Source organism: Triturus cristatus, chromosome 5_1, assembly GCF_964204655.1.
Source record: "Triturus cristatus chromosome 5_1, aTriCri1.1, whole genome shotgun sequence".
Taxonomy (NCBI): Eukaryota; Metazoa; Chordata; class Amphibia; order Caudata; family Salamandridae; genus Triturus; species Triturus cristatus.
In genome coordinates this window covers 1,012,738,654-1,012,765,421 of record NC_140587.1, presented here as the reverse complement: position 1 = coordinate 1,012,765,421, position 26,768 = coordinate 1,012,738,654, and the positions used below count along the sequence as shown (strand labels likewise).

The 26,768-nt window shown below is 45.1% G+C and overlaps 1 protein-coding gene across 1 annotated transcript in view; it reads left to right on the top strand.

Moving 5' to 3' along the window:
* Positions 1-26,768, top strand: part of SLC6A19 (solute carrier family 6 member 19) — a 793,248-nt gene that overhangs the window by 270,507 nt on the left and 495,973 nt on the right. Inside the window, exon 5 of the mRNA XM_085606111.1 lies at positions 17,481-17,591. Coding sequence (XP_085462237.1) covers positions 17,481-17,591 — 111 coding nt within the window. The remainder of the gene's footprint in view (positions 1-17,480; positions 17,592-26,768) is intronic.

The window sequence follows — 26,768 nt, the reverse complement described above, 5'->3', positions numbered from 1 at the left end:
CAGGCTAATCCGGAATACACTGATCATATGCCATAAAGGAGATGCAGGTAGGTATATGAAAACGTCATAAACTCGTGCGGTAAAAGTACAAGGACAGGTCACCGACTGACAGAACCTTGAAAGGACCAGACTCAGGGCGTTAAGTGTGCAGGGTCCCGCGCTGCCCATCACTGTCAGTCCTAAAAAGCAGGTGCCGAGACGGGTCGCATTCAGGCCCACCATTTTTGTCCTCACCCTCAGGGTGCCAAAAGAAAATCTGAACTCTGCAGCAGTACCACCCTCCGCTGCCTTTGAGGCAACTCCAAAGAGACTTGTTAAAAGTGATTTCAGTCTAATCATTTCAGAACTGAAACATTTTCAATATTATATACAACGAAGTCATAGTTGTTGCTTATTTATCTTATGCAACTAACAACCATTGACATAGCCAGTAATCCTGGTTTGATGTAGGTATAATGTTTCTTGCTGTATCATATGTCTGGTTGCAATGACAAACAGCAAGATACCAGTCGAGTGGTGGCACATTATGCTGAGCAGAGATGCTTAGTTTACTGTTTTTAAGACGTGCCCGTAATTACATTGACCACGCCCATTTGAGAGAATGTTTTTTTCATCCCACTTGAAGCTCTGTCCAGGCTTCCATCTCCATGGGGGAAGGCAGGTCTGTTAACAGAAGGACGCTTGAACCGGCGGTTGCAGAGCGTCCCCCCTGCGGGGCCATCACACAGCCAGGCCACCCCATCCATTCTGCTTAAAAGGTGACGGCACGACGCATAGTGGCACAGAGCGTACGTAACGTGCTAGCGCGCGAGAGTTGCAGGCAGGGCACCTGGTTCCACAGCTGGCTGGTCACACACAATCCATCACGAGCCCAATTACACTGACTCCCACAGTGAGCAAACAGAGCCCCCACCCACGCAGGTGCCGTTGTCTGCAGATCCTTTCTTCACCTCGAGGAGCCCCTCACTGCTTCATCTGCTGCGTCAGTGTCAAGTGTCAAGGGAGAGATGTAAGGGGCAAGGTTAGTCAATAGAGACCATTCTCTCTCTGACCCGGAAAAGACAATAAAGAAAAGGTAGCAGGTCCTGGGGACTCAGTGAGCTAATGCATTCACAGCAGGGGTGTTTGTTTGACACGATGGTCACAGGTTTGAATCCTAGCAAGGCCTCTCACACCACCCTCCTGTAGTCTCTAAATGGAGCACCACCGAGTTGGAGGTAACAATAAATATCAGTTATCTGTCAACAGCGTCAAGAGATGCCTCTTCGTAAATGTGCACTACAATTTAACAGATTGCTGCCATCACACTACAAGAGATAATGGAAGAACACGCCTGTTACCTGTCCAAGGGAATGCAAAGTGCACCTCTACTAAGTGGGCTTATGGCACGCGACGACACCTTTAATTAGCAGAGCGCATGCTTGGAACTGTAGGCTAGTGCACAATTCTGCAAAAACTAGAACTGCAAGTTTAACAAGCGAAAGTCCGATTGGCCGCACTCTGCTCATTCTACCAGCGTGTTACCCCAAAGCATTGTGGTCCATGAAGTAGCGTCGGCGAGTACGCCTATGCCAAAGTTTAAAGTGAAAATGAGTGTCGCGTTAGCCATCCCTGGACACGTGTTTCGAGGTAGTTGTCTCTCGTCAGCAGGGAGTAGGTATGTGTGTGGGGTTGCTGCGTAGGCTGCCATAAAAAGTGTTCTCAGGTAAAGTACCACTCAAGGCGCGCAGGTGCGTAGCCATGGGCTCGTCAGCCCCACCGGCTCAAGGGAGCCTGAATATAAACAAAAGTCCGATTGGCCGCACTCTGCTCGTGCTACCAGCGTGTAATAGACACCAATAGGCCATGTGCGGAGCAATGCACCCGCCTTTGGCCAATGGCGTGCAGTCTTTTATGAAAAGACGCACGCAAAGAGGCCAAACGCGTAGCACAAAAGAAATCGCACGAGCGTGTGCGATTCCTAGGTCAGCTTCGATTCCCCGTTTTTCACCTACTAAATGTCTCGCGCTGCACAAGCACTGTATGCGCAGTGCACCGCTAGGCGCGAGGCCTAAAAACTCCCTGCAACAAAAATAACAGAAAACAAGCATTGGCATAGCCAATAAATCTCGCTTTTGGGACTTTATAAGTATTTAGTTATGCAGCACAATATCCTTAGTGCATCAACAACTGTTGCATTGCTATACACTTATAAAGTCCCAAAGGCGGGATTTATTGGCTATGCCAATGCTTGTTTTTAGCGTGCCCGGGCCGATTTTTAATCCCAGTCCAACCCTGGTGCCTCACCTCTCTCCTGTGCAGCGATCGCAAGATTATGCTGCCACCACGTCCCCTCCGAGTCGGCGCCACAGGTCACTGCGCAGCGCGTAGATCGGGCGCCCTGGCCCCGCCCGGGCCCCAACGTATTTCGGATCATGTTCACCCTCGGCGGAGCTCCACACCGCAGTGACGTCAGTCGAAGCACGGCTCCTCTTTAGCCCGGGACCCTGGTGGTCCCTAAGCGGCCGCACATTGCTTCTGCAGGGGGCGCGCACAGCGATCGCCAGGCCGCGGCCGACAGGGCAAGCCGAGCAACAGCGCCACTGGCCGTATGGAGTCCCGTTTTCGTTGTTAAACCCTTAAGGTAGCCCCTATGTCTCCGCCGGGGGTGGTAAGCAGATGTAGATTCTCGGACTTGAGAAGAGAATTGCTTTCAGCAGGATAATAGGATTTTAATGCAGGCCTGCGGAGCTCGCTCAGAGGAGCACGTCCGCCCTGATGGTCTGCTTGGCTCCGCCTCCGAGTACTGTGATTTCAATAGTGCATGGCTTTGATCCGAATGTTTATTTATATCAATGGTGATTTGCCTTCTATTATAATTAGCACTGTCAGACTACATTTATTTGATGTTACTTGTGGTTTTGGTGATGTTGGCTAACTCTACAAGTACACGTATCTCCTTCCTCTAAGGAAGACTTTGTTTACGCTGTGCGGAATGGAACCTTCGAATATCAGTCATGGGAATGTTACCTTAAATATACTTGCTTTCCCCAACGCTCTCCACCTGTCGTTTGGAAAAACTGCCCTGATGTGACCTCCCACCCTGACCATGTCAATGTAGGCCAGCCACTCTACCCTTCAAGAGAAGATCATGTGTCAGAATGGGTTAGGTTGTCTGTGACTTCATATCACCAGTCCCGTGCTTCTGGTAAACTAGTCAGTGCATTCTGGGAGTTGTAGTTCTTGGACAGTTGAAGTGAGCTAACAAAGTTGTTATAATAAATTATAAAAGAAAGGCTCGGGCTGGCAAAAATGTTGAAGCGGCACAGAAAGGTCGATGCGCATAGTTAGACTCCTTTCCTTCTCTATACAGAAGATAGTGTCTCCGGTGTAACTTCCAGTACTCTAATAGAGCGCCTGTTTTTGCACGCCACCTCCCACGTTCCTTACACCATTCACCTCCCGCACTCCATCGTCTTGCTTCACTCCTACTGTCCCTCATCTTACAGCCACTCCCGCTGTCCATGTTGGCTTGCACCAGTTCACCATAACAACAAAAGTACGAAGACTCAGCGGCTCTGGCCGCCTCACAGCGCTTTTTTTCACACTTAAAAAAAAAAAAGTATTTTGAATAACGCTGTGGTACTTTGCCACCCTGTTTTGAATTGCAGTTGCCATTTGCTTTATAATTCCAAGGCTGATGTAACTAATACAGCAGGCACACTGTGAAAATGACTGCTTTAGAGCTATTTATTCTTGCAGCATCATTTCAAGATACGTGGATGTCATTTCTGTTATATGCATGTGCAATGCTGAGGAAGAGCGTGTTAAGAATGCCTTTTATTGCTATCTTCGAGGATGGTTAGAAGGAAAGGAAGTGTAAATTCCTTTACGAGGCCATCTGGTATAAGTGCATGGCTGAAGGAGTGGCTCTGAGAGAAGCCCAAAGTAACCAGCCGTCTCTTTTTTAGTGTCCTGCACCTCATTTTTATGTTCAATGCTACACCTGTGATCGCTGTTGGTTTCCCACTCCCATGATGTTGCTTGCCCCCACCGCCCGTCATAATTGCTTGCACCTGCAAGCTACTAATGCACAAGTTGTCGCCATCCGAAAATTGGCAGCGTGAGCTGGCCCTGCGAAGATGTGCAACCGTGGCTTGCAGTTCACACATAAATGTCACAACAGGTGCTTAAACCCTTTCGCTGCCAGGCCTCCCCGTGCCATGCCATTTTTTTAGCTATTTGGGGTAGTTTGCGCGTAGGCTCCCATAACATTTTGCCCACATTAGGTCCCCTAGCCAAATTGGCGCCCTTTTCTTCCAACATGCTGAGGATTCTTAAGGTTCCCAGGATTTGTAGATTACCATGGAGGGGGTCGAGAAATTGGTCAAAATACAGAAACATTTTGTTTTTGGGGGGAAAATTAGGAAAAAGTTCTGCAGAACAAAGGGTTCTGTTTTTTCCCTATAAATGGTATCAAAGAAGGATTTGTGGTGCTAAAATCTCCATCTTCACAGCTTTCAGGAACCGGCAGACCTTTGTCAGAAAACCAACATTTTCTACACAGTTTTGGCATATTCCTATTTTCTGTGCTTTCAACCTCCTTCCAGTTAGTGGTAGAAATGGGTGCAAAATCAATAATGGATCCCAGATAGCTATACATTTCTGAAAAGTAGACAAAATCCTGAATTCAGCAAGGGGTCATTTGTGTAGAACCTTTTAACGTTGTCCTATAGAAAGTAACAGTTGAGATAAAAGAACATTGAACTTTAGTGTTGAAAAAACAGCCATTTGTGCCTACATTTTCACCTGTAACTTCTTCTAACTATGGTAGATTTTTTAAAGCTATATACCGTAACGTCCATGTGACCCGTTTGGTTGTGGATATATATGAGGATTGTAGGTTCACCAAGAACCTGAGGTACGCAGAGCCAATAACTCAGTTGTACCTTGCAATGGATATCATTGTTTACCGGTTATACAGTAATTCATTTGGTAAAATGTAGGAGTGAAAAATAGGTATCAAGGAAACCTATGTATATCTGAAATGGGAACAAGATGTGGAGTGTAAAAGCAATGGTTATTTGTGCATTTCTGAATTTGCGATTACCAATATTAGCATGTGAATTTGAGGGTATTGTTCAAAATGACTTTTTTTTAAAACACTGTCTTACATTTGGAAGGCAGAAATGCATAGAAAGACAAACTGTAATAACACTTGTTCTACTATTCTGTGTTTCCCTAAGTTTCACAATAAAAAAATTACCCCACTTGTGTGGATAGACCTAGTGTCTGCGACAGAACATTGCCCAAAACACAACGTGGACACATCACATTTTTCCTCTAAAAACTGACCCTTTTTTTGCAATGTGCCTAGCTGTGGATTTTGGGCCCTAGCTCAGCCGACACCTAGGGAAACCTAGCAAACTTGTACATTTTTGAAAACTAGACACCCAGGGAAATCCAGGATGGGATGACTTGTCTGGCTCTCACCAGGTTATGTTACCCAGAATCAATTGCAAAGCTCAAACTTTGTATAAAACACAATTTTCTGTGATGGAAAGTGCTGGAATCTGTGGGAAGCCACAAACTTCCACTCACCCAGCATTCCCCCAAGTCTGCGGATAAACGTGGTACCTCACTTGTATGGGTAGACTTAGTGCCTACAACAGAATACGGCCCAAAATGCAAGGTCGACACATCACATTTTTCCAGTGAAAGATGAAAGATTTTTTGCAATGTACCTAGCTGTGGAGTTTTGCGCCTTAGCTCAGACGGCACCTATGGAAACCTAGCAAACCTGTACATTTTTTTAAACTAGACACCCAGGGAAATACCGGATGGGGTGACTTGTGTGGCTCTCACAAGGTTATGTTACCCAGAATCCCTTGCAAAGCTCAAACTTTGTAAAAAAAAAAAAACACTATTCTGTTATGGAAAGTTCTGGAAACTGCGGGGAGCGACAAACTTACACCCACCCAGCATTGCCCCAAGTCTGCTGATAAAAATGGTACCTCTCTTGTCTGGGTAGGCCTAGTGCCCGCGACAGGAAACAGCCCATAACTCAACATGGACACATCACTTATCCAGTGAAAAATGATCCTTTTTTTGCAGTGTGCCTAGCTGTGGATTTTGGACCTAGAAAATCTAACAAACCTGTGCATTTTTGAAACCTAGACACCCAGAATAATCCAGAATGGGGTGACTTGTGTGGCTCTCACCAGTTTCTGTTAATCAGAACCCCTTGCATACCTCAAACAAAACACATTTTCCTCACATTTATGTGATGGAAAGTTCTGGAATCTGCGGGTAGCTGAAAACCTCAAACCTGTTCTTGGTGGTTATTTGTGGGACATGCTAGGTTTGGCCATTCATGCCTGGACTGGTTTCTGTGCCAAGTATGTCAGTGCCACTGGTACTCCTCACAGCTACAGGGACGTGGGAAGATTCCGTAGTCTGACTTCATCTTCCCATGGCCCCCTCAGGGGCCCCTTCATCGCATTGGTGGAGGGCAGGCGATGCTATAACTTTTTTTAAAAGGAGTTAGTGAACTGTAACACTTTGCTCGAGAGAGCCGGTGCTTTCCTACTCCTGCCCCGATATCTTGTTAGGCTGTTTACAGGCCTCCCTGACTAAGATTTGAAACTTCAAGCCCCCCCCCCCCCCCCCCAGCAATAATACATTGAGACTACACAATAACTTCAGAGGCCGCAGAGGAAATATTCACTCAGGACTTACCCTGGAGATGGCTGTAGTATGAGTACAAAGCATGTACCTTGAGGTTTTAGCCAAGCTTGGCCTCTCTCCATAGAAACAGAATACTGGCTCCTCTAAGCCACCTCCACAGCCTCCCATCTCCTCCGCCTCGCTGTTCCCAGGGGCAGAGGAATATTATTATGCTCCGCCGTAGGTAATCCTCCCCAGGCCATCCCCTGTCACCTGGCTCCTACTCTAAGTCCACCCCTAAGGACTTGTGCTGATGCTGGTTTGTGGGACCCGAGCGCGGGCCATCCTGCAGTGCTGGAGCTATCTTGTGGCTTCCTCCCAGTATAATATCCCTGCACCAGCGGCTGGGTCAAGAGAAAAGCCTCTAACATTTGGGCAAAAACAGGGAAGAAAGCGGGATCCCCCCTCTGGGGGTGCAGTGACTTTTTACCAGGTATGTGTGGGGCAAAGCGGTGGGGGGTAGATGCACATATCGCAGCGAAAAAAGTTTCCCTGCCCCGGAGCTCACAGCCACCTAGTGCACGACCGCCTTGTACCCCTAAGGCTGTGTGTCCAGAAAAAAAAATCCATTTATAACCGGACATCAAAATAACTTATTTTTTTGTACCTGTGATTCTTGCAAGGAATGAGTTGAGTCTCAGCAACATTGAGAGCTTCGAATTGGCAGACGTGAATTGTCTCTAAAAGGAGAGGGGGCTAACCTTAAGGAAAGGGTTCACCAAGTAGGACTTTCAATAGCCTTCAGTGCCTATGAGGAGCTACGCTTGATGCAAAGCCTTGATGCAAGAGGCTGATAATCCAGAGGACGTGGCGGAAGATGAGGGAGAAGAAGAAAGTGTCTTGGTTGCAGGCCCAGAGCCAATTCCAGAGGAGGAAGAAGAGATGCCCACAGGGATGAGGTCACCTGTAGTCCCTGTAGCTGGAAGCCATATTTCCTCTGCAAGTCTGGCCCCAAATCAGAGTTAGAAGACAGGTAGTTCTGAGATGGACCTGAGAATTCAGAAGAGAAGAAAACAGCAGAAGAGATCAGAGCAGCAGCTGAATAACCCTTAGAGGAAAAGCTGCTGCTCTGGAGGTGAAGAAGATTCTGTTGGCCTGTATGATGAGTCAAAAAGAACTGGGCCTGAAAGCCAGGATGGCCACAGAGACCAGTGAAGATGGTGGAAGCAATACCGGTGACTAAATGAGGTAAAAGGGTCCACATTCCCAAAGACCTGGTGCCTAACTTTGGGATGGGGTATGATATTGACAAGTGGTTTAAGGCCTATAGGGTGGCCCTGCAAATGCACACAGTTCCTGAGGAGGATTAGGGGGGGTCTGGAAGCATAGGCTCACTTCGGGTATGAGTACCCTACTGACCCTACCTAAAGGTGACAGGGTGAAGTATACACTCATAAAGTATGCCCTCATTGTTAAGTTTGATTTGATCTGAGAGAAGTACTGCTTAAAGTTTAGGGACCGCCATCCATCCAAGACTTATCCATGAAATTCACCAAAGCCGTGAAGTCTTGGGTGGATTTCATGGATTACTTTAGGTAGGCACTAGAAGGATGGGTAAATGGCAGCAAAGTGAATGACTATGATGGGATCTGCAATCTATTTTTGAGGGAGAACATGTTTAGTAATTGCTTTTGCAGAGCTGTACCAACACCTGATTGATTCAAAGCTTATTGTGTGTGTAGTTAACTTGGAAAGGAAGCTGACTTCTGGATTCGTACTAGAGTGTCAAAGAAGTCCCCTGGGGTGGGCAGAGTGCCTCCATAATGGTGTAACGGTTCCCCACTAGAAGAAGGAGGAGCAGATAAAGAAAACCAAAGGAGCCCCCAAAAGAGTTTTCTTGGGAAGGACTCCCAGTCTAATTCTGAGGAAAAGAAGGATGGTTTTAATGGGCCAAAAATAGCCCAGGGACGTCTTTCCAAGGGCCATGAATATTACCCGTATGGGCACCTTAAAGGGGACACCATCGGACCCGCAGGAAGCAATCCCCCACTATTGTGTCTACCCCAAGAATGGCTACTGGGGAATGAGATTTCTCCAGTTAGTTTTAGGGGAGTTCAGAGGTTACTCTAGTGACCCTGGATGACAAAGAGATGGTGTCAAAGGCTTACATGCCTGACAATAGCAAAAGAATATAGGCAGTGTGTCACCATGAATAGGCAAAGAGACACAGGAACCTCAGAGCAGGTAGTCCTTGAAGAAAAGGAGTCTACCAGGTTGTGGCAGTAGCCGACCAGTTGAGCCGCTATCTGATGGTTCTAGGTCCCTTTGAATGGGCGATCTCAGGTTACCTAAAGGTAGCTGTGAGTCCAGCCATGCCTGTTGACTGTTGGCAAGTAATCTTGAGCACATCATGTGAAAAGAGGTGGAGCTCAGGTTTCATTTAGAGATGTTGGTATAGCATGAGTGGGTGTGCCTAACCACACTTTCCATGGCAGCCCAACAGGGGAGTCAGAGGGCTTGCAGCCTGGAAAATGGCCCAGGTGCCTGCCAAGAAGAGGAAGGAGAAGCAGCGTTGGAAACTGGCTTCAGGTCTAGGAGGAGGCTGATCCTGAGGGTGACTCCCGAACTTACATGGGAAGACATTGATGCTCTGGGAGATCTACCTGAGTTAGCCGGGTGACGAACTGAGAGGGGGCCATCCATGTTATAGTTCTGCAAAGTGCAGAGGGAGTGCTCTACTCTTGAGGGCCTACAGAGGGAGGCTGATGTTAGGAAGCTTGATAGACCGCAGGTGATCACCTGCAGAGGCCAAGGACAGGTCAGCATTCTCCTGTCCAAAGGGCCACTTTCAGTTCAAAGTGATGCCCTTTGGACTGAAGAATGCATATACCACCTTTTAGAGGTTGGTCAACCGGGTCCTAGCTGGACTAGAAAACTTCAGCGATGCCTACTTGGATGACATTGCTTTTTTCAGGTCAAGCTGGGATGACCACCTGCACCACCCCAGAGAAGTGCATCAGGCCTGACAATCAAGGCAACTAAGAGCCAGATAGGGCAAGTATCAGTTGTATACTTGGGCCACCAAGACTGCCTCTCTAGCCAAAGATAACAACCATTATAGGATTTGGAGCCTCCTGAGATCCACATTGAAGTGAAAGCTTTCCTATCCCTCACTGGGTACTGCAACAGATTTGTTAAGGGATATGATAGTATTGTTGACCCCTTAACTGAGCGACTTCCAAGAAGGAGCCCAAGAAGGTGATCTAGATGGAGGTGTGTCTGAAGGCATTTGATACCCTGAAGGAGGCAATGTGTTTAGCACCAATGCTCAAGACACCTGATTTCTCTAAGGAATTTCTTGTGCCATAAGCTGCTCCTGAGCACGGCACTCCTCAACAGGACCTGTCCAACCCATCTTCAATGCAATTTACAATGTACATAGTAAAAAAACACATTAGGCTTTACAATGAAAACTTGACAAACAGTGAAGTGAAAAATGAAAGTTTATTTAGGGAGTTAAGTCATTACAGAAATGGTTAGAAGTCAGCCAGTTAGTCTTTTAAATCAAATAACAGCATGAAGCACAGAATATAACGCAAATAATAAAATAGTAGAAGAGAGTATAGTTGAGTTCAAATAATACAAGACATAAATCAAAAATCAGACCGACATAGTGACGCCTCCTAATGATCACAAAGAGTGAGCCCCAATACCCTCAAAAATGGTTTTCTATACATAAATACAATTATATCAAAATCACACAAATTGGACCAGTCAGGTTAAAGAAGATTGAAACATTTCTGAAATCACATTATTCAGCACTATCCCACAGATTCAGATTACGCAGTTCCCATCCCTCGTGCCTTTCAGACACCTACATTGTTAATACAATGTCAGTACTTGATATACAAGGACAATTTCTCATGAGAAATCACCATGGTCTTATTAAATGAGGCCCGGGGAACATTTACTGTCGGTGAAACAGTGTGTTAGAGAACTTGGAAGAAACATCTGTCTGTACCTGGAAAGTGACATTACATTTCAGAGCAGTGTTTACAAAATAGCTAGAATATGAATAGTCTGAGTGAGTGAGGTGGCTACTCCAGTTAATATTCTTTCCTCCTTTCAGTCGATTTCAGAGGCCGTAAGAGAATTGTTATCTGTCTTACGAAAGAATAAAAGAAACCCTCGTGGCTGGTTTAATTCAAAGTGCTCCGGGCCTTTTCTAATTTAAAAAGGCAATTACATTAGATTTCTAAAAATGTTGAAAATATAAGAAAGGTAAGAGGGGAATATAGAGTGGCCCTTAAGGAAAGAAAAGCCACAATAAATAAATAAATAAAGCTTGGGAATCTCCTCACAAAGCATCTATAAGGGTAGATAGTCTGGCTTTTTGGAGAATAGTAAAAACACCTCACCTGAATTCCAGGGAAGGGCCATCAGTGGAAGTTGCTGTATCAGAGACGCAGTGGATCAAATTCTTCTCAGGGTTGTACAATATAGATGAAAACTCTGTCATTCACACTGAGAGTGCTCCCAGGGAAACCATCAATAACCCTGAGGCCTAGTATTCTGATCTTCAGTTTACACTGGAGGAGGTGACACGTGCACTTTCTGTGAGTTTTGGGGGGAAGGCCCCAGGACCGGATGGGGTCCCCATAGATCTTTTTAAATTTAATATTGAACTATGGGGGCCATTATCACTCAGGTTTTAATGGCTAGTTGTCGCGCCCCCTTTCCAACAACTTGGGTAGAATCCACCATAGTCCCAATTTTTAAAAAGGGGGACCGTCAGGACCCGAAGTGTTATAGGCCAATCTCTTTATTAGATGCCTTGACCAAGGTGGCTGGACGCATAATATTGGAACGTCTAAATGATTGGGCAGAGGAAAACAATGTTCTGTCCGACATACAATATGGTTTCCGGGCAGGATTAGGGACAGTGGAACAGAGCCTTAATTTAGCAATTTTAGTTGGTAAATACACACGAGTTAAGAAAGGCAGGCTGTTTCTAGCTTTTGTTGATCTCACGGCCGCCTTTGACTCTGTGAGACATGAGGAGTTGTGGGTTATCCTTGAGAAGATAGGGGTAGATATACAAATTATTCATTTTCTTATACGCCTATATTGTGATGCCAAGGCGCGAGTACGCTTTGGCTTAGGTGGAGAATGCACAGCCTCATATCCTATTAGGAAGGGGGTGAGACAAGGTTGTGTCCTGGCCCCCTTTCTTTTTAACCTTTACATTAATGGTTTATGTGAGGCACTACTTAAGGATAACCAAGACTTCCCACAAATAGCTGTACGTCCCATTCCTGCACTTCTCTACGCAGATGATGCGGTTTTAATGTCCTGGACCCAACTAGGCCTACAACATGTTCTAGATAGTTTTACTAAGTTTATGGGCCACCTGGACCTTAAGGTGAATACTTCAAAAACCTACATAATGAGGTGTGGAACAGGGAGAATGGATCACTTGTCCTGTGGTATCAGGGTCTTAGATTTTAGGAAACTGTATAAGAAAACCCTCATATGAGTACACAGGTCGGGGGCGGTGTATCTTGATTCTCCGCCTTCGTGTACTGTCACAGCATCTTCATTGGGCTTCTTTTGTTAGTATGCTGTCCTCCACCTGGAGGTAGACCAACTGATATTACAGTAGCGTCCAGGTATCAAAAGAGAGAGGGATGTGCAAAGTGCTCATAGGTGGTGAGGTTAAAATTCCCTACTAAACTCAAAAAGCTACAAAAATTTTATTGAGAATACGAGTGAAGTGGGAAATTAAAACAAAAATGATGTTATGATAGACAGAGTTACTAGTCTATTGCATCAGTGAATAAGGTCTGTGAATAAGGTCAACATGTTTCAGCCTTCTCGTTCATTCTTAAGGCTTTCGTCAGGACCGAAATGTGAAAGGGGCCCGTTCTGCCGCCTTTTATTGAGTGATCAGTTGATCACATCTATGTTAATTCCTTTGAAGAGTTATTGTCTCTGTAATATAAATGAAATTATTTGCATTTCTTGTAATCATTTTACCCTCTTTTCAGCATTAGTGATATAGTGACCATTTGTCCTATATAATTAATGGGGCTGTGACAATGATAACGTGGTTCGTTAATTATCGTGCTTGCAATTGAGCAATTCAAAAGGGAAGTTGGCGCGCTAAAAACAATTGAGCAGTCATGGAGAGACTGGCATGTGGGCTATTAGAGGAGGGAAGTCATAAACGTGGTTAGAAGGCTTAATTACGGTAGCACTTGTGTAGGCATGTTAAATCTAATAAACAAAGCAGCCCAAATGAAACATTTCGGTAGCACTTTTGTAGGCATCTAAGATCAAACAGCACATGTACAACATTAACTCGCTTTATTTAGATGTAGGTCTGTGAGTATCTAGTGCGTGTCAATAATCCTATGTTTACGTGAATATAGGAGTTAATTATGTTATTGTTTGAGAGTAAATACGCGTTTAATAGAAAAGCGTAGTGGATCTGTTGTGCCGTCCGGGCCAATACTGTTGGTTTAGATGTAGTCTCAAGCGTGATAGCACTCGTGGGGGCATATCTGATTTAGTAAGTAAATCGACATTCATCCACTTATTCTTATTCTATGTGTGTTGTGAGCTCGCGTATAGCCAGTTCGTGTTATTCAGCCTTAAATAAGATAGAATAAACAGTATATGTTTACCGTGATTAAAGATACGTGCACATTTGACCAGAAAAACAAACAAATACGCAGATTGTCCGCTATGTCGTACGGGCCATCGTTATCAGTTTGATATGAGTATCATATTGTAGTCTCCATTACCTTGCTCAATGTCTCGTTATTGCTTCCTCGGGACATCAGAGATCAAGGAACCTGTTCCTGTGGGATTGAATGTTATTTAGTTGGGTGCTCTTACCGCATTAGTCTTTTGCCTCGTGGTTGTGTTCTCCATGACTGCTCAATTGTTTTTAGCGCGCCAACTTCCCTTTTGAATTGCTCAATTGCAAGCACGATAATTAACGAACCACGTTATCATTGTCACAGCCCCATTAATTATATAGGACAAATGGTCACTATATCACTAATGCTGAAAAGAGGGTAAAATGATTACAAGAAATGCAAATAATTTCATTTATATTTCAGAGACAATAACTCTTCAAAGGAATTAACATAGATGTGATCAACTGATCACTCAATAAAAGGCGGCAGAACGGGCCCCTTTCACATTTCGGTCCTGACGAAAGCCTTAACCTCTTCAGTGCCCATGACGAGCTGGACTCGTCATGGGCCGCGGTTGCGCTGTGCCCATGACGAGTCCAGCTCGTCATAAACCCCGCCCGCTAATGTAACGGCCGGCACAGGGCGGGGAAAGGGCGTGGCACTGAAGGGGTTAAGAATGAACGAGAAGGCTGAAACATGTTGACCTTATTCACAGACCTTATTCACTGATGCAATAGACTAGTAACTCTATCTATCATAACATCATTTTTGTTTTAATTTCCCACTTCACTCGTATTCTCAATAAAATTTTTGTAGCTTTTTGAGTTTAGTAGGGAATTTTAACCTCACCACCTATGAGCACTTTGGACATCCCTCTCTCTTTTGATACCTGGACGCTACTGTAATATCAGTTGGTCTACCTCCAGGTGGAGGACAGCATACTAACAAAAGAAGCCCAATGAAGATGCTGTGACAGTACACGAAGGCGGAGAATCAAGATACACCGCCCCCGACCTGTGTACTCATATGAGGGTTTTCTTATACAGTTTCCTAAAATCTAAGACCCTGATACCACAGGACAAGTGATCCATTCTCCCAGAACTTGATTTTTTGTATTACCATTGGAAGCTGGATGGATCACTGCTTCTCATTCCCTCCCCATTGATATTTACGTGTGGAACAGGGAGCCATAAGTGTAGGGACATGTTTTTAGAGGGTCAGAAATTAGAGCCCACTAAATGTTTTGCATACTTGGGAATATTATTTGACCGAAATAACTATTGGACACGAGCCATTATGGCAAAAAAACTTCTATTTGCTAGATCGACAATGGCCCTTGCTAATTTTGCAAGGAAACTTGGGAGAAGACCACCTTTGGAATTAATAAAGATTTACAAAGCAAAATGTTTCTCTGCAGCCATGTATGGAGCGGCTGTGTGGGGCTTTACAGATACACAGCCGCTGCAAACGGTGGAAAATATCTTTTTGAGATACATTTTAGCTGCTCCTAGTAGTCTATTTGTGTATGTCTGTCACTCGGAGTTGGGTCTGCCATATATTTTAGATCTAATAAAAATTGAGCCACTTCTCCTATGGCATAGGATCTGGACTAAACCCAAGACAAAGTTAAATCAGGATATTGTAGCAGACAGCTTAAAACTTGAAGAAGCTTTACTAATTCTGTGGCTGAGGTCCATTAGAAACTTTATGTCCGATCTTGGTCACCCAGAATATTATAACAACCCGAGTACCATGCAACTGATTAGCAGAAAGGAATTAAAAAGACAGGACCTTTTGCTTCTGTACACTATAAGATTAACAACAAAGAGTTTAAAACCCACTGTCCAGTATAATCAATTGATTTTATCTTCTTTTAGTATTCAGCCTTATTTATGATATGTACCTGGTGGCTATGATAGATTTTTATTAACTCGTTTTAGGTGTAGTATCTTCCACAGACAAGTGAGCTTCCCTGGTATGAATGATTGGTCTCGAATACTAGGACTGTGTCCCTGTGATAATCGCTCGGAACAATCGACAATACACATGCTTCTATTTTGTAGATTCTATAGTAATTTGAGGAAAGTTTTCATTGTTCCAATTTTAAAGGAGCTGGGCTTGAGACAATGTCGCCCTGCCTTGCTTGTGCTGCAGCTCCTGGATGATGTACACAGAGCCTGGAGGAATGGCATGTTCTTAAAAAAAGTACTTAGCCGCAGGAAACTTATTATTTTGTAATTAAGGAGACTAGTATGATTGTTTGTATGACTAATTCTCAATATGAAATCTGATTATGTATTGTATATAAAATGTTATAGTATTTAAGGAATGAAATGTTTTTATGTACTTTTATGATTGATTCATTAAACAATCGAATAAAGTCTCTTTGAAATTAGTCTGTGCACAGTGTGAGACATAGACAAAATAATTACATGCTGAATAGATGGCTGCAGACAGCACCAACCATTTTGAAATCAAGATCTACATTAGCTAATGTTAGGATAAATACAGTTCTCGCAACATCATGTCTTTATTTCAACTACGTGTTTATTTTCTTTTATTGTGTTAATGCAATTATACATAAAATTATAAAACTCTTTACCACACACATGTGAGAAACTGCCATGCATTGCGGTGAAATGGCCAAAAGGACTTCTAGAGCCTTTTGTCTATTCATTGGTTCTGATTTCATTGGTCGGGCTTCCTTGACTAGGCATACTCCTGTGCCTTCAGGGCTAAATTAGTATTCTCTGACCGTGATTGAAATTTGTAACCGGGTTTGTTTATATAGTAGAAGCAAGACAGATTTATGTGATTGTCACCGACAAGTAACCACCAGTCTGGTTTTGTGTTTTGTACTATTAGATGGGTTTGTACCTCTCTAATGACAGTGGTCTGTATGACAGTGGTCTGCTATTGCTTCCCAAAATGGTGACCGTATCATAAACAAGAAATGGAAACAACCCGCATATGCTCAAACTGAAAGTCAAGCACGTAAAATCTCAGCAGCTGCGAGCCAGCAGCGCTGTGGGCCAAAGCCAGCAGAGAGCATCGCAGTGAATCACAGAGAGGTTGAAAAAGCTTAGGGGGAGTTGCTGTGTAGGTAGTCCATATTCATATGGCTGGGGCCAAATTGATGTGGCATGGTGAGCAAAAGAACGATGTGTTGGAGTGCCACCCGAATGAAAGCCAGTGGTTAGATTTATTGAATGCAGCCTCCCATCACCTTTTGTGAGTTTAATGTACCGCCCTAAGTGGCATGGGCATGCCCAGACTTGGGTCCCATGCTCACTGTGTCACACGAACCAAGCTGTACCTGGCTGAAACCAGTCCTAGGTTGCTTGTGTTTCGGTTCAGGGAGGACCTGGCTTGGCAAATGGGGCTGGGCTGTTTCCATGAGGAACAGGGTCAAGGCTGATTTGCATATGGCTGGGTCGAATCTGAGGTGGCATGGTGAGCTGGAGAACAATGGGTTGGAGTGCTACCCCGAGCAATTGCCAGTGATTAGACTTATTGCAAGCAGCCTACCATCACCTTTTGTGTGTTTCAGGAAGCCTAGAGCAGACATCTCAGGGCGTACTCTTGTAAACAACAACATGGGCCCAAATAAGCATATTGGCTACATAAGCTAAAAAAATAAGAGTGTCGGGACCTCTGGAACCACCAAGCAGCAAAAAAAGGTGTTAAGATGCCAATATTGATTGCGTGTTATTATGGACTTTTGTGCTGTTTGTTTGAATTACATGATTTGTAGTTCTTCACACATGTAAATTCTGGACATTGTGTTTTTGTTTGTCTATGATGCTTTGAGCTGCTGTTTAAAAAGTAAAGAAATAGATAGAAAATCATTTGCCTGCATGGCAAAGTATTTTTCAGTGATATCTTATCGTTAAATTGAAAGCTAAATTGAAGAGTGTTCAGCAAATTAATCTGTCTGTTGGCATAATACTAATCAGAATTAAGCATTTTTGAAAAGAAGTCTTAGTTGTATATTCATTTGATTTATTTTTAACGTACTGTATTAATTTTAGTGCAGTTAGTTCTCCTTTCACCTTTAACCAACAAATACCCTATATACGCCACAATGATTTCACATATGATTTCACTCCTATTTTGTATCTCCCGTAACAGGCGGTATATGTGACATCCACTCTTCCATATCTGGTGCTTACAATTTTTCTTATCCGTGCCTTAACGTTGAAAGGATCAGTGAGTGGGATTGTGTTCCTCTTCACTCCAGATGTAAGTATTTTGGTGTATGAAAAGTTTTACTCGTCGTTATTTTGTTTATGGTATTAATTTAAATGGTACTGGTTTTACAAGAGTCTGTCATTTTGAGATTATCAACAATATTTTGGACGGATTTATTAATTGTATAATTATACGATTGGGTTTTATGTATCATTGTGCCACTGGAACTAAGCTGCACCCGACTGAAGAGCACCAATCAGGGTGAAACCGATCATGGTTTGCTTGTGTTCAGGTTCAGGGAGGACCTGGCCTAGCGTTCGGGCTGCACTGTTCCTATTGGATACGGGTCAAGAAAATATAGCGACATCTTATTTTTAATTTAGGTACCCCTGGCAGTATTTCCACTTCAGTGGTTGCTACAGGACACACTTTTATTACATGTGGTTTTTTTTTTTACATCAAACTATATGAGTATAGCAGAAAGAACAAAGGTAGTTGTACTTAGTAAGTAAATACCAAATGAATCCAATGAACGTCATTACTCCATGGGGCAGAATTTCCAGAGCGTTGCATTTTAGTGGAATTGTTAATGATTCAAGAAAAAAGATAACTACAATGTAATGTAATGGGCAACTTTGAGGAAACCATATATAATTGTAATATGTTGGCAGCTGTTTAGCCAGTTGGGGAGTAAAAATTGAATCTTCTCTGATATTTACCCAGCTGCTGGTTAAATAGAAATGATGTACTATTTGACCGGTGGGCTTCCAAATAGCAGAAAAACTTCCCTATTTACTTGGTAATTGACTAAATAGTAGATATTCTGTACTATTTGGCCAGCAGCTATGGAAATAGCAAAGCAATTGTACTATTTACCTGGCCTGTGGCTAAAAAGCAGACATTATGTACTGTTTGGTCAGTGATCGAGCAAAAAGAAAATAAACTTTCTGGCTCGCCCAGGCAATGGCTAAATAGCAAACACTATTCATTATTTATCTAGAAGCCATGCAGATTTCTAAGAAACTTCAAATTTTACCTGGTTACATAGAAGACATTATGTACTATTTGGCCAGTTGTAGTGTTACGATCTAGTGTTTAGCGCCCCAGTGCATGCTGGGAAGGGGCGCGGCTTCGCGCGACTGAGCGCGAACAGTAGAGCGCGTAGAGAGCCGGAGACGGGAGTGTTCCCGGTGCTCGGTCCAAGCATTCTTAAATAAATAGGATTTGCACAACCGCGACAGTGCCAGGGTCCTTTGTGCATAACACTATCATTACAAATGGCGACGAGGATGGGATAAGACCTGCACAGAACCCAGGCACCTCGTGAGGAAAACCGAACGTGGCAGAGGAACACCGTCATCACCGTGACGCAGGGAGAACAGCCAGGAGCATCACTGACATCTCGAGGGTGCAGCGCGCAGAAGTGGCGACGAGCAGTGCAGCCGAACACGTGGAAAGTGTGAGAGCCACAGGCAGAGACCACAAGCACAGGAGGCCTGGCAGGGTAAGCGGAGGCAGCACACCGACTGGCACGGGGCACACCTATGTGGGGGGGCCACTCCTGGTAGAGTCATCACCCAGCTGCGAAGAGGCCAATAGCACCGCAGCGCCCTGAGCGACAAGGGAGGCAGGAGGAAGGCTAGAGGCCACAGCACAGCACAGAGCGCCACCAGGAGCGACACAGGTCCAAATATTCCCTTCAGAAGCTAACGACAGACCTGGCGACCCCAGGGCCATCGAGGAGGGGGCAAGGCAGCCTTTCGCCCACGCAAGAAACCAGCTCAGGAGAAAGACAAGCTCCTGGGAGTCCACCAGAGACAGACGACAGGAGGAGTGCAGCCCAAGACGGCAGGGGCAGGATGTGCGCGCAAACTACGTCACTCACCAACTTAGTGCCCTTCCTACCCAAGAGAGGAGACCCGGCGATGCCCTGGGAGGACTGGAAACGATATTTCCTGAACTATATTGAAGCCTTAGAACTACTCCGTACCGACCACAAGCCACTGGTGAAAGTATTGACCTCGAGCGGACATGCGCATGCGACACCTCGCATTGCAAGGATGAGCTTGAGGCTGTTGGACTACGTATATGATGTGGAGTAAATCCCTGGGTCTAAAAACAAGGTAGCAGACTTCTTAAGCAGGGCAGCCGCCATGGAGCCCGCAGGAGATCGAGAACCTTCGGAATGGGAAGAGTACATGGTAGCAGTCACGAAGGACCACGAGGGAGCGGTCAGCATACAGGAATGGGAAGAAGCGTACGCAGGGGACGAAACTATGAACACAGTGAAAAGCTATGTGACACAAGGGTTGCCGGACAAAAGGCACCTAGATAGCGAGCTGAGGAAATACTGGGAAATTCGAGAAGAGCTGTCCTTAGGAGACAATCCAGTGTTTCTACTGAGAGGAGACAAGGTGGTCCCTCCGACCTCACTGGTGAGCCATCTCTTAACCATCCTACATGAGGGACACCTGGGGATCATGAAAACTAAGGCGAGAGCGAAGCAGGCATACTGGTGGCCAGCCATGGATGCTCAGGTAGAAAGACACGTCAGGACGTGTGAACAATGTAACAGAGCGGATAAGACGCAAACCTTACTACGTCCACCACTGGTAAAATTCACAGGAATGTCAAGTCCCTGGGAAATGCTGTCAGTGGACATCCTGGGTCCAGTCCTGAACGCGGAAGGAGTACCCAAGTACCTCATAGTGGCAGTGGACAGATACTCTATATGGCCAGAGGTAGATGTGTGTGAAAGCGCCGACACTGAGACGGTGTTAGCATTCCTCACTGCCACGTTCCTGAGAGAAGGAATACCCAAGATTATAACGTGTGACAATGGCCCACAATTTGTTTCAGAACGATGGAACGCCTTCATGACCTGGAATGGAATCAAAGTCAAACACACCCCAATCTACCACCCGGCGGGGAATGGACTTGCGGAAAGATATAATCGAGTGATAATGGGATCCATACAAGCGGCTATCAGTGCAGGGCTACAGTGGGAGAAGGAACTCCAACGCATGCTCTGGGCGTACCGAATCACTCCAACCACCACCGGGTACAGTCCGTTCAAGATTTTAAGGGGGCGAGAACCTTTTACGAAGGACAATGTAGCGTGGAAACACCTTATGGTACAGAGCAAATGGTCGCCGGCGGTGGTGAGGCGTAACCTGGACAAAGCACAGGCAATATATACAGAGTACTATAACAAACGCCGTAATACCAAAGGGGTGACCCTGGAGAAGGGAGAGTGGGTAAGAGTAAAACATGCTACGCTAAAAAGAAAAGAAAAGGAGAAAGTAAATTCAGTCCACCGCTGCAGGTCATAGAAACATACACCAGGTCGGCCTTATTGAGCGACGGGAAGGTATGGTCACAGGACAGAATGGCGAAATGCAATAGAATTGTGAAGTGGGAATACCAGGAGGACAGTAGAACACCGAGCCAAGCATCGGAGGGCGAGCAGGGAAGAGAGGAGAGTCAAGCGGCGGAAGAGCCAACTCCAACATCTCCTGGAAAAAGGGCGGAGATTCAGAGCCCGAAGACTTTAGGAGGAAGTAGAAAAGATCGCTTCTTGGAAGTAGAGAATCAGGTGCAAGAAGAAGAGGGACAAGGAGAGGTTGCGACCAGAGGAGTTGCGACCAGAGGAGAATCCCCGACTAGAGGGGTAAAGGTGGCTCCAGAGAAAAGACAGAACTGCACGAGATCGGGCAGAGCGGTCAAGATGCCAAGAAAGTTTGAGGACTATGATACGCACACCAAGTAAGACTGAACTGAGGGGGGGGGCACTGTTGTTTTGGTGAAAGCATTAAAAGGGGGAGATATGTAGTGTTACGCTCTAGTGTTTAGCGCCCCAGTGCATGCTGGGAAGGGGCGCGGCTTCGCATGACTGAGCGCGAACAGTAGAGCGCGTAGAGAGCCGGAGACGGGAGTTTTCACCGGCGCTCTGTCCAAGCATTCTTAAATAAATAAGATTTGCACAACCACGACAGTGCCAGGGTCCTTTGTGCATAACACTATCATTACACCAGTGGCCTCATAAATAGAAAATGCATTTCACTTTTTACATAGCTGCTAGCTAATTGGGAAACATTATGTACTATTTTGATGGCAGTCACAACGGGGTACTTGTTTCCCAGTAATAGGACAATTTCAGGACCATTATATGTGAAAGGACTCCAATCTTTCGCAACTAATAGCACAGTTCCTTACATTGTTTGCCAGTACTGGATTTAAGGGCATCCAGTTCCGAAACGCACTTATAGCATTTAATAACTTCAATTTTTGCTCACATTACCGATGAAGAATGTGCAGACATCGGAGCTCAAGGCTCTGAGAGAGATTCAAATGTTTGGTTGCGTGAACTCAAGATTTTGTAAAGGAAAGCCCCCCACAATGCAGGTGAAGACATTAATGATTCATTTATTAACTACAGTTAATATGACCAGTTTGCATTGTAAAATGATGTGATGGTAGGATGGTCTTTCTTTAAACATATTTTTATTGATTGTTTTAATTGATTTTTTTACAGCGTAGCGCATTGTTGTGGCGCCGCAACTATCAGTACAGTGGTTTATGATTCTCATATTTTGTGAACAGATGGTTACAATGGTGGCAAACCATCTATTGATCAATACGCATTTATGATAACCCTTTATGGTCAGTAGCATTCAATAATTAATCATTTGTTCTGGTTGTTACAATAGTACATTGTCCAGTAAGTCGAATGAGTAACATAACTTTTCATAACAACGCACACCCCACCCACTTGTCTGGCTCACCCAACATTAGTAAGATACAGACTTGGAGCTGTACCTTTGGCTAAGTGTCATGCATGGGGGTTGTTAGGTTCTAGGGACGGTGGCCAGATGGGTTGGCACAATGATCAGTAGAGGCAGGAGGGGAAGCTTGACGAGGTCACGTGACAGGGAGAGGGGGTATTGTGTATTATGTGCAGCGTGGCATAAAGGGGTCAAAGGGTTTGAGAGTCTCCCTCATCTGGTCTCATTCCATGGAGATAGGTATTTTACGCAACCCACAGTATAACTCCTTCCTGATGGTTGCGCTTTCTGCTCCACCCCATCTGACCATCTCCTCTTGCCAGTTAATTAGTGTATTGGGGGAAGGCTGATTTTCACTTCATTGTAATGGAGCGTTTCGCTATGAGGAGGGCCATGTCAGCGAAGAGGGGTTGTACTTGCTGTGATTTCGGGCACCGGCGTAGCCCAACAAACATCGTTCTGCTGTGTCCCAGTCGGGGATACCTGTTATTTCTTCCACGATTTGTGTGACCGAGGCCCAAAAAACCCCTAGGCATGGGCAGGCTCATAGCATATGTAGTATGTCTGCATCCTCCGCATGGCATCTAGGGCAGCAGACACGTGCATCGGAATATATGCTATTGAGGCACTTGCGTATTTCATGGGTTCTGGGTCAACTGACAAAGTTGCGCTGTCACTGACGAACCTCCCCGGCCTATTTGCACGATGGGGGGGAGATCAGCACTGGATGCCCCCCAGCTTCTCAGGTATGTGCCGGATTAATGGGTCCTCACGCGGAGCTCCGTTAGATTGCGACCGCCATGTTCGGCGGTTAGCCACGCCCCCCCATGGTGGGATGGCCTTACACAGATTGTTTCCATGAGTGTTCCCAGCCCATGGTGTCCTTCGAACCCCAATATTACTCACACTAGGCCTTCATGAGGAAAGTGATTCTCTATAGGTTTAATGACTGTGACAGGTAACTCCACCATAGATTGTAGTGAAGGGGTTGGCCCTGCTTTTTAATTTGTCGGAGATGAATCTGTAGGGGGTCCAGGAAATTTCCGCACTTGCCGTGGACAAGGCAGAATTCACGTGAGGGAGCCAATATTGAGTCATTCTTTTTGCAGAAATTTTGCTGTCTTTGCCGCAGTCCAAAAACCATTGGAAGGGTGGAGCGGAAGTGTACTCGGAAGTTAGTGGCAGCCCTAGGGTTTCTGCCAGCAGGGTGTGGTGGTCCCAGAGAGATTTTCTCATGGTGCGAGGCGTGAGAAAAGGTTGTGATTCCTGCAGTTCCCATAGGCTTTCTGAAGGGGTGGGGAGCTGTCTAATAGTAGCCCATGGATGGCCCAGTAAGGCAATAGTTCCACCGGGTAGAAGGTGTAAAGGAGACCCTGAGGAGATTGAGGGTCGGTGCTGACTGCCTGAGATTCCCGAGGTGGGCTAGTTGCTGACCCTGAGGAGATCTGAGAGGAGTGGTGGTCTTCCTAGGTTCCTGGGATGGGTTAGTGGTGGGCCCTAAGATGTCTGGGTTGGGTAGGCGATTGCCCAAGTACAGTGAAGGATATCATCCTAGAGGCTGTTTCACCCAGACCCTGTGCCCAGTCTGATGTCCAATCATGTAGGTCCTTGTGATGTAGACCCCAGGACAAGGGTTAGAGGCCCTGTAGATGGAGGGTATGCACAAAGTAGGTGAGCCCATCGTGATCCAACCAGGTCGCTGCATGATGCCTGCTCTTGAGGGAGAGGACCATGAGCATCATTCTAAAAGGAGGAAACCACATGGAGTGCAGCCCTGAGGCCCCTCAAAGTTCTGACTTACCAGGCATTGATTTGGTTAGTGAGTGCGGCCCTCAGTGCGAAGGAGCAGAAACCAGGTTTACCCTCAGTGGCACAACTAGGTGGCCAGGTGGTGCCTCCCCCTGCGGGAAGGAACTCTGTGCATCAATCTGGGTTGGTGCTAAACACTTACATCTGGAACTGTTGCTCTGAGCTGTCATAAGGGATGGCAAAGGGCTTTGCCTGGTGGACTTCTGCTGGGTGTACTTTGGGTGTACCAGTTATGGGCAGATTCTCATGAGAAGGTGACACAGGAGGTGGGAAAGGAGCCGGCAATAGCAGCCGGTGGCCATGTGGTGCTCGCTCCAGACAGAGGGGAGCTAGAGCATCAGCCAGGGTGGCTAGTGTAACATTTCTGTTAAGAATTGACACTATTAGCTGTCAGAAGCACATGGTGCTGAGGGCTCTGCTTTAGCAGACTTCTGCCTGGTGCACTTTAGGTGTACCAGTTTTGGGGTGCGAGCCCCTGAGGCTGCTTGGAAGTCCTGGGTTGCCACGCATAGACTCCTTGAGTGGGGGCGGCCCGTCAGCTAAGTGAGTAGGAAGGTGTCAGTGTGTGCCTACAGGGTGACCTTTTAAATTTCAAAAGATGATCTTTTTGATCCATAGTTGGTGTCCTGTTTGATCACTTGGAGGCTAAGAAGTGGCCCGAGGTGGGCCCAGGTGCGGCGTGACACTACCAGTTGATCCGGTAGAGCTTGAAAAGACATGGCCACCCCTTTTGTACGGAGGACAGGTGGGCTAGAGTTCCTGGGGTGGTTTCAGTGGTTTACTCTCTGTCAGGTTAAAGGTATAGGAAAGTAAGGGAATTTGTAAGGGTAGTGGGATTGGGAGAGGGGTATAGACAAAATAAAAAAGGGGGTTGAATGGCCCCTCCCCCCCAAAAAAATATCTTTAAAATCACACACACACACACAGTTGTAACCATGAAAAATGTGTGGTAAAGACCCTCAGTGTAATGCAACGCATTGTAAAGGTCCACGCTTTGTGTGACATGCATGGTAAACGCAACGTGGTGTAAACTAATGTTCATATGCACACTCAACATACATATGGAATGTCAGTTCAAGGGTATGGTACTCACTCTAAATCAGAACTTTATGCACGTGTCATTTGAGATGTCATAATTTTTCATGTTATGAGTGATGTAATATGTGAGTTCATAAGCAGTGCATGGCGGTGGCACAAGTTAAAGTTAACTCAGTAAACTATAGCTAGGGAATTTCAATTTTTTTTGTTTTAAATTGATAGTTTGTATATCACTACAAGGCCTAACTATAATGTCACTTTAACCTTTGTTTTTTTCAATAAATGTCAAAGGTTTTTTTTTCCAATTTTAAATAGGCTATTATTACAATGCCTAACTATAACGTCACTTTAACCTTTTTTTCTCCAGTAAACTTATTTGTTAATTATATTCACCTATCTCCGTCACTGAGCATACCTTTTGACCCTGAACAAAAGATGGTGGCAGGGCCCTGTGTCCAACCCCCAGCCATGTACTACCTTCGGCCTCTAGGCAATGGCCACATGTGTGGAGTTGGTCCGCTGCAGCCAACCCCCACTCAACTGTCAACACCCCATTTCAACTCACACGTTTGTGCATTTAAAGCTATTTACTGTTAAAAAATATAATATCTGCACCTAAGCAACATAATCCTCATCTAAAACAAACATCAAACTCAATCTTGTAACAAAACGTAACAAAAATACAGTATTTTCAACTTGGGCACATTGAAAAAATTATGCATTAAAATTAAGCAATACTTTTTTTTATTGAGGGTTGGAAAAGAAAGCAGTGATAAAATTGGAATTATGCTTTCAAAATGTACATGACTGTGTGTGTGGTTGCCTCTCATGAAAGACTAATTATATATATATATATATATATATATATATAAATGATAAGGTCAGTGTCCAGCCCACCAACTGTAATCCTACCATCTTTGCTCTTACCCCAGATTTGGATGCCATTTATAGGAGTGCTCCTCAGGTGGCTGTCATTCTCAGTAATCTAGTGAGGACAAGCTCAGTTCCCCAACTCTCTTCTATCTCCCAGAGCTTGCGCTCGCTTATAGATTGCCATGCTGCCAGCACCTCAAGCAATGCAAAACAAGACAGGAGCTACCAAATAGGAGTGACATTGCATTTCAGTGCATTTAAGTAGGCACATAAACTGAAATGTTTTAGTTTAACCTGCGATGCGTAGTACTTCCTAACAACCTGCTTTCACTTCCCCTAAGCTACAGGCCCTATTACTGCATCTCACCCAACTGACGTCCAGAAAATATCCCAATGTTTTCTGTCCCTAAGCACCAGTTGCCTCATGTACTGACCTCCCTCTGTGGCACAGACGCCATCTGTCTCTCTGCACTCACTGTTTGCTTGTTGGCTGCTGCTGTGTTAACAGGTCTGAAATACTAAGCAACCACTTTCTCCATAAAAAGAAGCTCAAAACATAGGCCCAAGATAATCACAGGACTTAAAAATCATCAAAAGGAGAAACATGAACTTAAAAAAAAACCAAATATATTCTTAAGAGGGAACAAATCATTTCCCGATATAACTTTTGAATCATGTGCCGATAGCCAAATACTCCCAGACTGTGCCACAAAATATCTATGTG